Source organism: Hemiscyllium ocellatum, chromosome 1 (genome assembly GCF_020745735.1).
Source record: "Hemiscyllium ocellatum isolate sHemOce1 chromosome 1, sHemOce1.pat.X.cur, whole genome shotgun sequence".
Taxonomy (NCBI): domain Eukaryota; kingdom Metazoa; phylum Chordata; class Chondrichthyes; order Orectolobiformes; family Hemiscylliidae; genus Hemiscyllium; species Hemiscyllium ocellatum.
This window is the reverse complement of record NC_083401.1, coordinates 62,422,032-62,438,618: the sequence shown is the minus strand read 5'-3', so window position 1 is coordinate 62,438,618 and position 16,587 is coordinate 62,422,032. Positions and strand designations below refer to the sequence as shown.

At 44.6% G+C, this 16,587-nt stretch overlaps 1 protein-coding gene across 1 annotated transcript in view; it reads right to left on the bottom strand.

Moving 5' to 3' along the window:
* LOC132826833 (long-chain-fatty-acid--CoA ligase ACSBG2-like) overlaps positions 1 to 16,587 on the bottom strand; it is a 91,558-nt gene that overhangs the window by 23,370 nt on the left and 51,601 nt on the right. Inside the window, exons 10-11 of the mRNA XM_060843477.1 lie at positions 10,604 to 10,821; positions 779 to 918 (exon numbers count right to left, since the gene is read on the bottom strand). Of these exons, the coding sequence (XP_060699460.1) occupies positions 779 to 918; positions 10,604 to 10,821 (358 nt within the window). The remainder of the gene's footprint in view (positions 1 to 778; positions 919 to 10,603; positions 10,822 to 16,587) is intronic.

The window sequence follows — 16,587 nt, the reverse complement described above, 5'->3', positions numbered from 1 at the left end:
AAGCTCCAAGCTTGGCTAAACACCTGCCTCTGACCTCAGTATGTCACAAAAGTCTGATTGCTGGATAGAAATCTCTTTCATCTGCAAAGTGAACCAACTTCCAGCTTGGACCCATGGCACCTTCACCAGCAATTTGTCTGTATCTGAGCTCCTGCAAAAGACAGACCTTTGTCCATAGCCAATGAACAGAGAAGTCCCACAGGACATCACCTTACTGGACTTTCTAACTTTTGTGAACTAATTCTAATAGTTTGATTTTATGCATTTTGTCATTTGTCACTTCTTTCCTTTCTCTCTTCTTTCCTTCTTGGATGTACATGCATGTGTGAATGTCCGTCACAAACTCTCCCCTCAAATGCAGGAATAAATTCTACCTTCTTTTAACTCTAAGGAATTTGCTGAGCGTCTTTTTTAAGTGCACTTCACAAGTGGGGAAACATACTACAGCCTATTTTCAAAAAGGGAGAGATAAAGAATAAAACAAATTCAAAAGCCAAAAAATTCTGAACAGAAGAGGAGGATAATGAGAATAATTCAATTCACTTTTCCCTCCTCTGTCTCACCTACCCACCAGCATCAGCCAACATTTGTCAAATCTTAAAGACAGAACAGAAAAAGTGAATTTATTTGACTTCATCCTGTGCATGTTTCTGCCTTAACATCCAACGTGTAATAACACTGGGAAAGCTCATAATCTTGTGTTGCCAGCAAAGAAGCATCAGAACATCCAACACTAAAAAGTAAAGGCTCATCTTGGTTTCTGCACAATGACACTGACCTTCAAAGTGAGAAGCATGGAGAGGAATTTCCTTTTATCACCAACAAGCATAGCATTGCTAATGATAGGAAGCTTTGCCTTAACAGCATCCTCAATGGGGACTGGAGCTATGTTCTCTCCGCCAGCTGTAATGATCAACTCTGGAATTAAAACATCAAAATAAGTTATGCAATTTACCACATTAACTACTTATCTTTATGCCAGATAAGTAGTTTAAAAAACACATTGCACAGCATTACACAATTTCCAAAGGTCAAGTCAGGGCCATTTTCTGCCTTTTCCTGTACATAATAGAATACAATGTCATAGATATTCACATCCATTGGTCACAATTAAGCAGCAACAGATGAAGAGTTATCTAGACTCGAAACATTAGCTTAGTCTCTCTCCGTGGATGCTGCCTGACCTGCTGTTGTTTTTCACTACAGATACTAAATAGCTAGTAAAAATAGGCTACTAAATACTATATCAGAAACAAGTTAGCTACACTAATTTATTAAAACTAAAATCTCATTACAAGACACAGTGGCTCAGTGGTTAGCAGTGCTGCCTCACAGCACCAGGGACCCGGGTTCAATTCCCACCTCAGGTATCTGTCTGCGTGGAGTTTGCACATTCTCCGGGTAAAAAATGAGGTCTGCAGATGCTGGAGATCACAGCTGCAAATGTGTTGCTGGTCAAAGCACAGCAGGTTAGGCAGCATCTCAGGAATAGAGAATTCGACGTTTCGAGCATAAGCCCTTCATCAGGAATAAGAGAGAGAGAGCCAAGCAGGCTGAGATAAAAGGTAGGGAGGAGGGACTAGGGGGAGGGGCGATGGAGGTGGGATAGGTGGAAGGAGGTCAAGGTGAGGGTGATAGGCCGGAGTGGGGTGGGGGCGGAGAGGTCAGGAAGAGGATTGCAGGTTAGGAGGGCGGTGCTGAGTTGAGGGAACCGACTGAGACAAGGTGGGGGGAGGGAAAATGAGGAAGCTGGAGAAATCTGAATTCATACCTTGTGGTTGGAGGGTTCCCAGGCGGAAGATGAGGCGCTCCTCCTCCAGCCGTCGTGTAGTTGTGTTCTGCCGGTGGAGGAGTCCAAGGACCTGCATGTCCTCGGTGGAGTGGGAGGGGGAGTTAAAGTGTTGAGCCACGGGGTGATTGGGTTGGTTGGTTCGGGCGACCCAGAGGTGTTCTCTGAAGCGTTCCGCAAGTAAGCGGCCTGTCTCACCAATATAGAGGAGGCCACATCGGGTGCAGCGGATGCAATAGATGATGTGTGTGGAGGTACAGGTGAACTTGTGGCGGATATGGAAGGATCCCTTGGGGCCTTGGAGGGAAGTGAGTGTGGAGGTGTGGGCGCAAGTTTTACATTTCCTGCGGTTGCAGGGGAAGGTGCCGGGGGTGGAGGTTGGGTTGGTGGGGGGTGTGGATCTGACAAGGGAGTCACGAAGGGAGTGGTCCTTGCGGAACGCTGATAGGGGAGGGGAGGGAAATATATCCTTGGTGGTGGGGTCCGTTTGGAGGTGGCGGAAATGGCGGCGGATAATACGTTGTATGCGCAGGTTGGTGGGGTGGTAGGTGAGAACCAGTGGGGTTCTGTCTTGGTGGCGGTTGGAGGAGCGGGGCTCAAGGGCGGAGGAGCGGGAAGTGGAGGAGATGCGGTGGAGGGCATTGTCGATCATGTCTGGGGGGAATCTGTGGTCCTTGAAGAAGGAGGCCATCTGGGCTGTGCGGTGTTGGAATTGGTCCTCCTGGGAGCAGATGCGGCGGAGATGAAGGAATTGGGAATATGGGATGGCGTTTTTACAGGGGGCAGGGTGGGAGGAGGTGTAGTCCAGGTAGCTGTGGGAGTCAGTCGGTTTATAATAGATGTCTGTGTTGAGTCGGTCGCCCGAGATAGAAATGGAAAGGTCTAGGAAGGGGAGGGAGGAGTCTGAGACAGTCCAGGTGAATTTCAGGTCGGGATGGAAGGTGTTAGTAAAGTTGATGAACTGTTCAACCTCCTCGTGGGAGCACGAGGCAGCGCCGATACAGTCATCGATGTAGCGGAGGAAAAGGTCGGGTTTCAGGGTGAGGACCAGTTCAGTCAGTCGAAGGAGGGTGTCAGTGGAAGGGTACTGGTTGGTGCGGCGGGAAAGGAAGAAGCGGAGGGCTTTGCGTCCTTCGTGATGGGGGATGGATGTGTACAGGGACTGGATGTCCATAGTGAAAATAAGGCGTTGGGGACCTTTTTCAATCCTCCCACTTCCTCCAAATAACTTCTCTTTTCAATCCTCCCACTTCCTCCAAACTAAAGGAGTTGCCATGGGCACCCGCATGGGCCCCAGCTATGCCTGCCTCTTCATAGGATATGTGGAACAGTCCATCTTCCGCAACTACACTGGCACCACCCCCCACCTTTTCCTCCGCTACATCGATGACTGTATCGGCGCTGCCTCGTGCTCCCACGAGGAGGTTGAACAGTTCATCAACTTTACTAACACCTTCCATCCCGACCTGAAATTCACCTGGACTGTCTCAGACTCCTCCCTCCCCTTCCTAGACCTTTCCATTTCTATCTCGGGCGACCGACTCAACACAGACATCTATTATAAACCGACTGACTCCCACAGCTACCTGGACTACACCTCCTCCCACCCTGCCCCCTGTAAAAACGCCATCCCATATTCCCAATTCCTTCGCCTCCGCCGCATCTGCTCCCAGGAGGACCAATTCCAACACCGCACAGCCCAGATGGCCTCCTTCTTCAAGGACCGCAGATTCCCCCCAGACGTGATCGACGATGCCCTCCACCGCATCTCCTCCACTTCCCGCTCCTCCGCCCTTGAGCCCCGCTCCTCCAACCGCCACCAAGACAGAACCCCACTGGTTCTCACCTACCACCCCACCAACCTGCGCATACAACGTATTATCCGCCGCCATTTCCGCCACCTCCAAACGGACCCCACCACCAAGGATATATTTCCCTCCCCTCCCCTATCAGCGTTCCGCAAGGACCACTCCCTTCGTGACTCCCTTGTCAGATCCACACCCCCCACCAACCCAACCTCCACCCCCGGCACCTTCCCCTGCAACCGCAGGAAATGTAAAACTTGCGCCCACACCTCCACACTCACTTCCCTCCAAGGCCCCAAGGGATCCTTCCATATCCGCCACAAGTTCACCTGTACCTCCACACACATCATCTATTGCATCCGCTGCACCCGATGTGGCCTCCTCTATATTGGTGAGACAGGCCGCTTACTTGCGGAACGCTTCAGAGAACACCTCTGGGCCGCCCGAACCAACCAACCCAATCACCCCGTGGCTCAACACTTTAACTCCCCCTCCCACTCCACCGAGGACATGCAGGTCCTTGGACTCCTCCACCGGCAGAACACAACTACACGACGGCTGGAGGAGGAGCGCCTCATCTTCCGCCTGGGAACCCTCCAACCACAAGGTATGAATTCAGATTTCTCCAGCTTCCTCATTTTCCCTCCCCCCACCTTGTCTCAGTCGGTTCCCTCAACTCAGCACCGCCCTCCTAACCTGCAATCCTCTTCCTGACCTCTCCGCCCCCACCCCACTCCGGCCTATCACCCTCACCTTGACCTCCTTCCACCTATCCCACCTCCATCGCCCCTCCCCCTAGTCCCTCCTCCCTACCTTTTATCTCAGCCTGCTTGGCTCTCTCTCTCTTATTCCTGATGAAGGGCTTATGCTCGAAACGTCGAATTCTCTATTCCTGAGATGCTGCCTAACCTGCTGTGCTTTGACCAGCAACACATTTGCAGCACATTCTCCGGGTGCTCCGGTTTCCTCCCACAGTCCAAAGACCTGCAGGTCAGGTGAATTGGCCATGCTAAACTGCCCGTAGTGTTTGGTACATTGGTCAGGGGTAAATGTAGGGGAATGTTCTGGGTGGGTTACTCTTCGGAGGGTCCATGTGGGCTTGTTGGGCCAAAGGGCTGGTTTCCACACTGTATGGAATCTAAATTCATTCAGGAGCATTACAGGACTAAATTGTAATTAGGATACGGAGGGTACGATGAAAACTCATCTCTCTCAAAAGATACAGGCCCAGGTGAAGTTACAATTTTTTAGTTTTTATTTCCTATGATTTGCTCTTATTTTTATATATTTCACTTATTACTTAAATAGTATACCAATTCTGGAATAGAACATGAGGTTGACTCTGGAGTACCATTGTACAGGAGTACCATTCAAGGGGAGTGTCAATTCAACTTTCTTTTCCTGTGACCTCCCAAACTACTATCTGTCGAGTTAATTGACAGCCAACGATTGTTGTTCAATTTTCTATTGTTCCTCTAAGCAAGCTAATAGCACCAACGCAAAGGACCAGGTTGAGCAATCAATCAGCAATCTGAGGGCAGTGAGACTGATAGGGGGAGTATGTGGGAAGGACATGCACCAAGAGACAAGGAAAAGAGGGCTAAGTTCATCAACAATAACAAAGCTCAATAAGTTAGTACACTGCCGAAATTTGGTCCAAAAGTTGCTTCAAGTAACAATTTGCTCTTGCTGGAATTGATGTGAGAACTCAGTGAGCAATATTTTAAAGATCTTTGATAAAATAAGTCTGTACATTTCTTCAAAAGAGATAAGCAAAACAACGACATGAGAAGTCTGGCTTGATGGATCATATTTTGTGTTTTTAAATTTAATGAGGTAGTCTTTCACTGAAACACAAGTACACAATTGGTGTGGTTCTGTTCGCCGAGCTGGGAGTTTTTGTTGCAAACATTTCGTCCCCTTTCTAGGTGACATCCTCAGTGCTTGGGAGCCTCCTGTGAAGCGCTTCTGTGCTGATTCCTCCGGTTTTTATAGTGGTTTGAATCTGCCGCTTCCGGTTGTCAGTTGCTGTCCGCTGCAGTGGCCGGTATATAGGGTCTAGGTCAATGTGTCTGTTGATAGAACTTGTGGATGAGTGCCACACAAGTACTAGCCAATAACCATCTCCAACCCTACAAGACTTAACCAACGCATTTTTGAACTCAATCCACCATTGCCAACTTCCTGGGTGCTCATAGTGACCAAAGACTGAACAGGCATAAAAATACTGTGGCAATAACTGTAGGTCAGAAACTGGGAATTCTGCAGTGATCACACTTACTCAATTCTCAAAGCCCGTTCACCATCTACAAGGCAAAACCAGGGGTATGATGGAATATTCCCCACTTTCCTGGATCCGTGATTGACACTACCCAGGACACAGCGGCCCACTCGATGAGGCAAAAGTGAGAACTGCAGATGCTGGAGATCAGAGTCAGGATTAGAGTGGTGCTGGAAAAGCACAACAGGTCAGGCAGCATCCAAGCAGGAGGAAAATTGACGTTTTGAGCAGGAGCCCTTCATCAGGAATGCTGAGTCACCATGGTTGAGTCCTCATCGGGATGTATCTCGGCCATGGAGAAGCAGGTACAGGCCTTGGTAGAACAGGTCGACAACCTTGAAAATTGAGGTTGAAGATAAAACATCCGAGTAATCAGAGCTTCTGGAGCAAGAGGAAGGCGAGCAGCCAGCCAGTTTCTTTGAAGGATGGCTGCCTCAATTTGTGAGCTGGGAGGTTGAGGCGGGCTGGGTGCAGAATGAAAGAGGCCTGGTTCGGACCAGCGCCCCCACCCAGTCCCAGTGCAATTCCAGTCCTACAGGGACACACAAAGGTAATGGAAGCCACCAAATCACTTGGAAAGGATCCTCAGACCCTGATTTATAAAGGATCAATGATTATGTTTTTTAGGATTTTTCTGCGGCCGTGATCCACAAGAGGAAGTGCTGCAATGAAGCGAAGAAGAGACAGAGGGATCTTGATATTCAACATTACATCAGATAGCCGGTGGTGCTCTGTTTTAATCACGAAGGGTTTGTGCATGTATTTGACTCCTCAGGAAAAGCAGATAAGTTTCTGGACACTTTAAAATAGACTGGATGGTCCAAAAAACATGGACAATAATGGTTCTCTACTCTTTCCTCTTTACATTTTTTTCTCTACCTTGTGTACTTCTCCTTTTCCCTCTATTATTTTATTTCAGAAAGTGTTGCTTTTTTTTTTAACAGCCACAATTGAGATCAAGGTAGGCTTGGGGATGGGCGAAGTGCCCACTTTTAAATTATTTTTGTCCATAAGACCTATTTTTGTTGTTTATCCTTTGCCCTGAGTTTGGGGCGTGGCTCAAGCTAGAAGGAGGTTCATCCAGAAAAAGACTACACTTTTGACCAATCCCTATAGTTCTGACACAGAGAGGAGACTGCTTCATGTCACAAGCACTCTCTTGGTTAGTACCCTTTACCACCTATTGGGGTGCGGTGCCTCGAGTGATATTGAGCAACTATGTGAGGTCTGCAAGCAAGAGTTGGGAGTTGAGATGACCTCAGACATGGGAGAACATATGGGTGAACATGAGAAAGATCTCGATCTGTAGCAAAACTAATGCCATGCAATTGAAGGTTCTTCATAGAGTTCATTTGGCCCCAAATCGTCTTGCGAAATTCAAAAGGGAGCATCTCCAATGTGCCAAATGTAAAATAAGCATAGATGCCCTCACTCATTGTAGATGTCAAATACATAGACTTACAGATGTATTATATGTGAACTTTAGTAAGGCATTTGATAAGGTCCCCCATGGTAAACTAATGAAGAAAGTGAAGTCACATGGTGTGCAGGGTGTTCTAACTAGGTGGATAAAGCACTGGTTGAGCAACAGGAGGCAGAGGGTAGTAGTTGAAGAGAGTTTCTCAAAATGGAGAAAGGTGACCAGTGGTGTTCCACAGGGATCAGTGTTGGGGCCACTGTTGTTTATGATATACATAAATGTGGAAGAGGGCATTGGTGGTCTGATCAGTAAATTTGCAGATGACACAAAGTTGGTGGAGTAGCAGAAAGCATAGGGGACTGTTAAAGAATACAGGGGAATATAGATAGACTGGAGAGTTGGATGGAGAAGTGGCAGATGGAGTTCAATCTGGGCAAATGTGAGAGTGCATTTTGGAAGGTTTAATTCTAGAGCGAACTATACTGTAAATGGAAGAGCCTTGGGAAAAGTTGATGAGCAGAGATCTGGGAATTCAGGTCCATTGTGAACTGAGGATGGCTGCACAGGTGGATAGAGTGGTCAAGAAGACATATGGTAGCTTGCCTTCATCAGACGGGTATTGAGTACAAGGGCTGGCAGGTCATGTTAAAATTGTATAAGACTTTTGGTTTGGCCACATTTAGAATACTGTGTACAGTTCTAGTTGCCACGTTATCAAAAGTATGTGGACGCTTTGGAGAGGGTACAGAGAAGGTTTACGAGGATGTTGCCTGGTATGGAAGGTGCTAGCTATGAAGAGAAGTTAAGTAGATTAGGATTGTTTTCATTAGAAAAAAGGAGATTGAGGAGGGACCTGATTGAGGTTTACAAAATCATGAAGAGCATAGACAGGGTAGATAGAGATACGCTTTTTTCCCAGACTGTAGGATTCAACAACAAGAGGTAAAGCATTCAAGATGAGAGGAGAAAAGTTTAAGGGGGATATAGGCAGAAAGTACGTTACATAGAGGGTGGTGCGTGCCTGGAACACATTGCCAGCAGATGTAGTGGAGGCAGGCACAATAAATCTATTTAAGGTCCATCTGGACACATGCATGAGCAAATGGGGAGCAGAGGTATACAGATTCTTAGGAATTGGGCAACAGGTTTAACAGTGGATTTAAATCAGCAAAAGCTTGGAGGGCCCAAGGGCCTGTTCCTGGGCTGTAAATTTTCTTTGTTCTTGATCTTTGTTTATGGTCATGCCTCAGCTTCATAGGTACTAGACTGCTGTGGCGGGAGTAATAGAGGGGATTCTGGGGACCGAAGTTAAGGTAGGCCTGGTCTCTCTGCTCTTGGGTCTGCTGAACTTATCTTCCTTAAACGCACATGGGGAACAGGCTATTCACCATTCTCACTTACTGTGCGAGGAAGACCATTTTGATATGCTGGGTGTCTGAGAACCCTCAGGGCCTGTTGGGTGGTGTAAGTTAATTATGGAGCACATTCCTTTGGATTTCCTCAAGGTGCATCATAAAATGCAACTTTTTTATAAGACATGGCAGCCCTTTTTGAATTATCTGGAAACAGGCTTGTCTGCCATTTTAACTAGGGCCTTTGTTTAGCCATGATGATTAGGTTTCATGAACCTTGTGTCCTGCAAGGAAGAATCCCAAATAAATACGGGAGTAATAATTAATGCTCCTGAAGGTTGGGAACTTCAGTGTGGTTGCATTGAATGGTGCTATTTATTTATTTATAGATTTGTAGTGAGTGAAGTTTTGATTTGTTTTGAAGAGTAAGGTAGTAGTTAGTTCATTGTAATTGATGCTATAATTTTAAATTGTTATATTTTTGTAATTTATAATTTTGAAAAGAAAACAAATTCTGAATAAAAATATATTTTTTATAATGCAGAATTAAGCCAAGTTAAAAGTAAATTATCAAGCAAATTACAATTGTTAAATAGCTCCACCCTTAAACTTGTTAAGGCTCTTAAGGGGCCAATTAATGGGCACTTAAAAGTCCTCAACCCCACCACTTACACTTTCTTACACATAGTGATGAGGAAGCACATCATGTAATCAATCTGCCTGAGTAAAAAATGAGGTCTGCAGAAGGCTTATGCTCGAAACGTCGAATTCTCTATTCCTGAGATGCTGCCTGGCCTGCTGTGCTTTGACCAGCAACACATTTTCAGCATCAATCTGCCTGAGCCTATCAGGCATACATCCACCCACCACCAGGCTACTCCTGACCTTTCAGCCATCTTCATGATCTTGTTACAATGCTAAGACATAGAAACCATGAGCAGACAAGGCTATTCAGCCCTTTGAGCCTGTTCCGCCATTCAACATCATCATAGCTGATCCTCTGTCTCAATAACATATTCCTTCTTTCTACCCGTATGTCTTGATTCTCACCTTTTTTTGAAATATATTCAGTGTCCACAGCCTTCTGCAGCAAGGAATTTCACAGATTCAGTCTCACAGAACATAGAACAGTACAGCACAGTACAGGCCCTTCAGCCCTCAATGTTGTGCCAACGTTTTACCTTACTCTAAGATCAGACTAACCTACGTACCCTTTATTTTACTATCATTTATTATCCTTTGAGTGAAAACATTTTTTCCTCATCTCAGCCAGCTGAGCAGGTTTATTCAAAGAGTAGTTCAGTACACAAACTAATAAAACTTTTAATTCAATTCCAAGAATATATTAGGTTAGCTGATTCCATCCAATATGGTTACTCTCAATTGGAGTAAAACAAAAGAACAATCAAGCTCCTTAACTCTGTCTATATATGAGTAATCACAGCTGCAAAGTGTCCAAGGTAACCAGTTGAGCCAGGACAGAATAAAGGTAAATTGGCCATCCACTATTATCAGATGACCTGGTAATACATACACTTAGAAGTGATGAATGAGCATTTTGCACAGTCACACTTTTAGGATATTTTCTCAAAGTTAATGATTTCAGAATAGGATGAAGGAGAAATAAATCTGCCACACAACGCATAAGCCAAGTTATGGGTGGCACAGTGATTAGCACTGCTGTTTCACAGCGCCAGAGACCCGGGTTCAATTCCTGCCTCAGGCAACTGACTGTGTGGAGTTTGCACATTCTTCCCGTGTCTGCGTGGGTTTCCTCCGGGTACTCTGGTTTCCTCCCACAGTCCAAAAATGTGCAGGTTAGGTGAATTAGCCATGCTAAATTGCCTGTAGTATTGGGTAAATGTAAGGGAATGGGTCTGGGTGGGATGGTCTTTGGAGGGTCGGTGTGGACTTGTTGGGCCGAAGGGCCTGTTTCCACACTGTAAGTAATCTTACCTTTTATTCTGCCAGTGATATAAAGAAATCCGTCTTCATCTTTTTTTCCCAAGTCTCCTGAGTGCAACCAACCCGCTTCATCTAAAGCTTCTTTAGTCTGTCCAGGCATATTCAGGTATCCCATGAAGATATGTCTTCCCCAAAAACATATTTCTCCACTCCCTTCTTCATTTAGTTTGTCAAGTTTAGTTTTGCATCCCGTCATCTCCTTTCCACAGCTGGAGAGGTGACATTGTAGAACAAAATTACTCAAGACATTCATCAAACTTAAAATCTAACAGTTAAAAACTGAACACACAGTTAGACTACATGTAACAGGATGGAATCTCAATGAAGTCCTTGAATAGGATATAGGCAAAGATCACCAGGAAAGGAAGTTTGTAATGCAAGATCATTCACCTCACCGACAGAGTTACAAAGTCATATTAGCAGGGCACTTTAGAAGGATTATTCCCAACCAAAAGAAATATATTTCTGACAATATGTAAACAACATAAAGATTTACAAAAAAGCTTTGCACCATTTCTTCTAACCAAGATAACCAGTTGGGTTTACAGCAAGCCACAAGGGAAGGGGTTATGGAAGGAAAAGCCACCAAATTACAGAATCACAGAATTATTATGGTGCAGGAGGAGGTCATTTGGCCCACCTTGCCTGAATCGGCTCTATTACCTAGTCCGACTCTATCATCCAGTGCTAATCTCCAGTCTTTTCCCCACATCCCTGCATGCCATTATTACCCAAAACAAAAATCCAAGCCCTCTTGAATGTCTCAACTGAAGCGACCTCCATCATTGGCAGTGCATTCTGAACCCTAATGACTCACTGTGAAAACAAATTATTTTACGTCAACCTTGATTCATTTGCACATCACTTTAGATTTGTGCCCTCTCATTCTTGTTTCTTTTGCAGATAGAAACAGCTTCACCCTAACTACTCTAACCAGCCTGACGATGGTTTTGAAAACCTCAACCAAATCTTCACCAGGAAGAACAGTCCCAATGTTTTCAAACCGACCTCACAGCTGAAGTTTATCATACCTGGCACCATTCTCGTAAATCACTTCTGCACTGTCTCCAATGTATTTGTGTTGAAAGCAATTGTTACAAGTCATGCTTCCCTTACATAAGGCAGAGTCCAAAGGTGAGTTTAAACAAATGCGTATTTCAAAATCAGTGACTCAGACAAGGTCACCCTAAATTAATAATGGAGTATAATCAACCAGGGGACAATTCAGGGCACGGAACACTAGTGGACTGGAAAATGAGAATAGTAACCAGGACAGGTTTGATTGTCAGGATTAAAGAGAGCTTGTTTTGCTGGAGTAACCAGGAGTGATAAATATTTTATTTAAAAGTAATGTGCACTAAATTACAAAAGAAACGTAACAGATCCTGAGAAGATAAAGATAAGATTTGCACAGATGATACCAAAACTGAGTAGCATTCAGCAAGCGCTCTTTTCTTCAGTGTAAAGCAAATGTGGAGACATTTAAAATTATGATAGAGTTTAACAAAGATGTAGAACTGTTTTCACTAAAAGACAATTCAAATCCGGGGGCCCATAAATGATAAGATAGTCATTCATAATCAATAGGAATTCTGCAGAAAGTTTTTTTTTACCCAGGAAGTGGCTAAAATGTAAGTTTAAATGTAAGTTTAAATGATTATACTAAAACCTATGGTGGTGTAGTAGTAACGTTACAAGCCTAGTAATCCAGAAGGTGCAGGTTGAAATCACATCATTGGAGATGATAAAATTCAAACTCTGGAATTAGATACTAGCCTTGTTAATGATCACCAACTATCATTGTATGTCATAAAAACACATCTCGTTCAGTATTTCCATTTAGGGAACAAAATCTACCATCTTTACCTGATCTGGCCTACATATAATGGCAGTTCCACAGAAATGTAGTTGACTTTCCTCGGTTTAAAGCAATAAACAGCAAATGCTGCACTTGCCAGTGATGCTCACACTCATTGAAAGAATCATGAAAAAGCAAATGAAGAAAAAGGGGGAAGGAAAAGAAAGGCCTGTGGTAGGGGAGGCAGAAAGCAGAAGATAAAATTATAAAAAGGATGTTGGTGGAAGGCAAATGACAATGGGTAGAAAGGACACGGAAGAGGAGGTCATCATAAGGTCATCACCACCTGCCTTCTTAAATGTTATGAGTTTTTGACTCATCCACTATTTCAGCTTCTTTTTATTAAATACACTATATTCACTGTTCCTGGTGCAGTTACATCTGTATTGGGAAGAATGAATCCAGTTTTGATGGTCAATTTGCAAAGCCCTCCCATTCAGTCCACACATGCAACCACAGGTTTCCAATCACCTGTCATTTTAGTTTCACAGCCCACTCCCACTTTGATTTCTTTCTTCAGCCTCTCATCCTGTTCCAATGAACCCTCAACTTCACAATTAGTCATTTACAACCTTCTGGACTTCACTGCCCTCTGAGAAATTAAGGGTGAAAAATAAATGTTGACCCAGCCAGCAAAATCCACATCCCATGAAGAGTCTAGGATCTGTGAGTTTGTGTTCAAATAATGACCAAAAGAGTGAGAGGCAAGACTAGCCTCTTTATTCAGCAACTGCAGTAGCACAAGTTCGAGGCTGTAATAGATTCTCCAAGTACAGTTCTTAGAATAGCCTCTTTATACAAAGTTCTTACATATAGTAAAATTCTATCACTCTGATTTTACACTGTTTTATCTGTGACTTCTGTCCTGGGGAAACAGCAAATGGTTTGCTCAGTGCTGGCTGCTATTATTGATAGGATTAAGAGTGTCTGTCCGGTCTGCTTGAGTAATCAAGAAGTCTTAGTCCTTTATCTTTTAAGCTTGTAAATGCTAGTAAAAGTACAATGCCAAATGGTCTAAATAAGTTAGAAATTATACATCTACTTAATAAAAGAATAAAGGATATTAAACAGAGTGCTGCAGCTGGGTCGTGAGATTTGTTTACTATTTGCTGGTGAGTTTCACTCATTCATGCAATTCCACAGAAGCACTTTTTTGTCATTTAAGGGGACAGTGGCCCTGTTAAAAAATATTCAACAAGTACATACTAACTGTTTGGTGTTCTGTAACCTATTCACATCCTGAGATACGGCTGGTGAGGGCTAATTAATATTTCATGGAGACTCGATGGCAGGGAGTCATTCTTCTGAATACGTTACTATGTTGGCACTTATTCAGAGTAAAAAATGAGGTCTGCAGATGCTGGAGATCGCAGCTGAAAATATGTTGCTGGTCAAAGCACAGCAGGCCAGGCAGCATCTCAGGAATAGGGAATTCGACGTTTCGAGCATAAGCCCTTCATCAGGAATGAGAGTAGCCAAGCAGGCTAAGATAAAAGGTAGGGAGGAGGGACTTGGGGGAGGGGCGATGGAGGTGGGATAGGTGGAAGGAGGTCAAGGTGAGGGTGATAGGCCGGAGTGGGGTGGGGGCGGAGAGGTCAGTAAGGAGATTGCAGGTTAGGAGGGCGGTGCTGAGTTGAGGGAACCAACTGAGACAAGGTGGGGGGAGGGGAAATGAGGAAACTGGAGAAATCTGAATTCATACCTTGTGGTTGGAGGGTTCCCAGGCGGAAGATGAGGCGCTCCTCCTCCAGCCGTCGTGTTGTTATGTTCTGCCGGTGGAGGAGTCCAAGGACCTGCATGTCCTTGGTGGAGTGGGAGGGAGAGTTAAAGTGTTGAGCCACGGGGTGGTTGGGTTGGTTGGTCCGGGCAGCCCAGAGGTGTTCTCTGAAGCGTTCCGCAAGTAAGCGGCCTGTCTCCCCAATATAGAGGAGGCCACATCGGGTGCAGCGGATGCAATAGATGATGTGTGTGGAGGTACAGGTGAACTTGTGGCGGATATGACACTTATTCAGAGGCAGCTTTTGATGTAGAAATAGATCTGAGAAGGGCTGAAGGTGTGAGGTGGCAGTAATAAGTTTGGAAGGAAAGTTTTAATTTTTAATAGTAAAATGTACAACAGAACCGTGGTCTTATAAATGAATGAATGAAATGTGCTTTATAGTGGAAAGTTATTGTGAGAGGCGCTTGCAAATGTTGTTGTTTCTGCAAAAATCACAAGGCTGAATGATGAGGGGGTGTAAGTTAAGCTAGATATGCTTGCACAAACAGCTACAAATAGCTGCATCTTGCTTCTGCAGAAATCACAAGGCGGAATCATGAGGGTGTATACCAAGAAATAACTAACCGAAAAGAGAGGTGGTCGACTGGTAGAAACAGATGTATTGACATGACAGTTGCAATTGTCATGCACACAGGGAGTTAGTATGAACAAGATAACCAAATAAAACCCAGTGTTGCGTCAGCAAAAGTAATAAGACCCAGCTATCAAGATGGGGTGGGGGGGTTGCATGCTAACAACAGGCCTCAGACAGATGTGGTAAGCCGATTAGATTAGCAGATGCACAGAGCAATACAACTGTCACATATGAGGTAAAAGGGGAGGTACAGGGATGCTCATAGAAAACTATATAGATGCGCAATAAAATTATTCAGAAGTGTGCTTACTTTGTGGCCACCCGGGCTTGCAAGAACGTATGAATAAAGACTGCTTCAGTATTTGACTCGGACTGAAATTATTGAACAGTGAGCTTCGCTTCTCACAGTTATGAATGAACGAAAAGGGAGCGTGGTACTCAATAAATATAGAGGGCTTGTGAGTGTGTTAATAAGAGAGGTATGAATGAATGGATAATTGAAAACACGATATCTAGTAAATATCGCGAGCTGGTGAGTGAGTTAGCAAAGATAGCTATAACACAATAGCTCAGATCAGAGGGCATCATCTCAGAATAAGTGGGCACCAATTTAAGACTGATTCAAGGAGGAATTTCTTCTCAATTGGTTGTAAGTCTTTGGAGCTCCTTGTCACAGAGATCTAGGAGGGCAGAGTCCTTGTGTATTATGAAGGCTGAGATAGATTCTTGATCAGTCGGGGAATCAAGAATTACAGGGAAACAGCAAGGAAGTCAGGTCAACAATAATCCTGTTAAATGGCAGAGCAGGCTTAAGGAGCTAAATGGTCTACTCCTGTTCCTGTTACAGTCTTATAAATGAGCAGTTCTCTTTGTTCTTTCTTGCCTCCCCTCTTTTGTTGCCTCTGTACTTGTCCAAAATCTGTCACAGCCTTGACATCTTTCCCAACTCTAATGATATTGACTCTGTACCTCCACACAGATGCTGCCTGATTAGCTAAGAATGTCTTGCATTCAAATTATTTTGTTGTATGGGATTTCTGACTAATTCTGGTCACCACATTTCAGGAAAGATGTGGAGGCTTTGGAGAAGGTACAGAAGAAGTTATGAGCTGTAATGAGAGACTAGAAAAACTCGGGTTGTTTTCTCTGGAGTGGCAGAGGCTGAGGGAAGACCTGCTAAATTCTATAAAATTATGAATTGCATGAAGTGGGTTGATGGTCAGAATCGTTTTCCCCCAGAGTTGAAATGTCTAATACCAGGGGGCATGCATTTAAGCTGAGCAGGGGAAAGTTCATAGAGTCATAGAGATGTACAGCATGGAAACAGACTCTTCGGTCCAACCTGTCAATACCGACCAGATATCCCAACCCAATCTAGTCCCACCGGCCAGCACCCGGCCCATATCCTTCCAAACCCTTCCTATTCATATACCCATCCAAATGCCTCTTAAATGTTGCAATTGTACCAGCCTCCACCACTTCCTCTGGCAGCTCATTCCATACCTGTACCACCCTCTGTGTGAAACAGTTGACCCGTAGATCTCTTTTATATCTTTCCCCTCTCATCCTAAAACAATGCCCTCTAGTTCTGGACTCCCTGACCATAGGAAAAGACTTTGCCTATTTACCCTATCCATGCCCCTCATAATTTTGTAAACTTCTATAAGGTCACCCCTCAGCCTCCAACGCTCCAGGAAAAACACCCCCAGCCTGTTCAGCCTCTCCCTATAGCTCAAATCCTCCAACCCTGGCAACATTCTTGA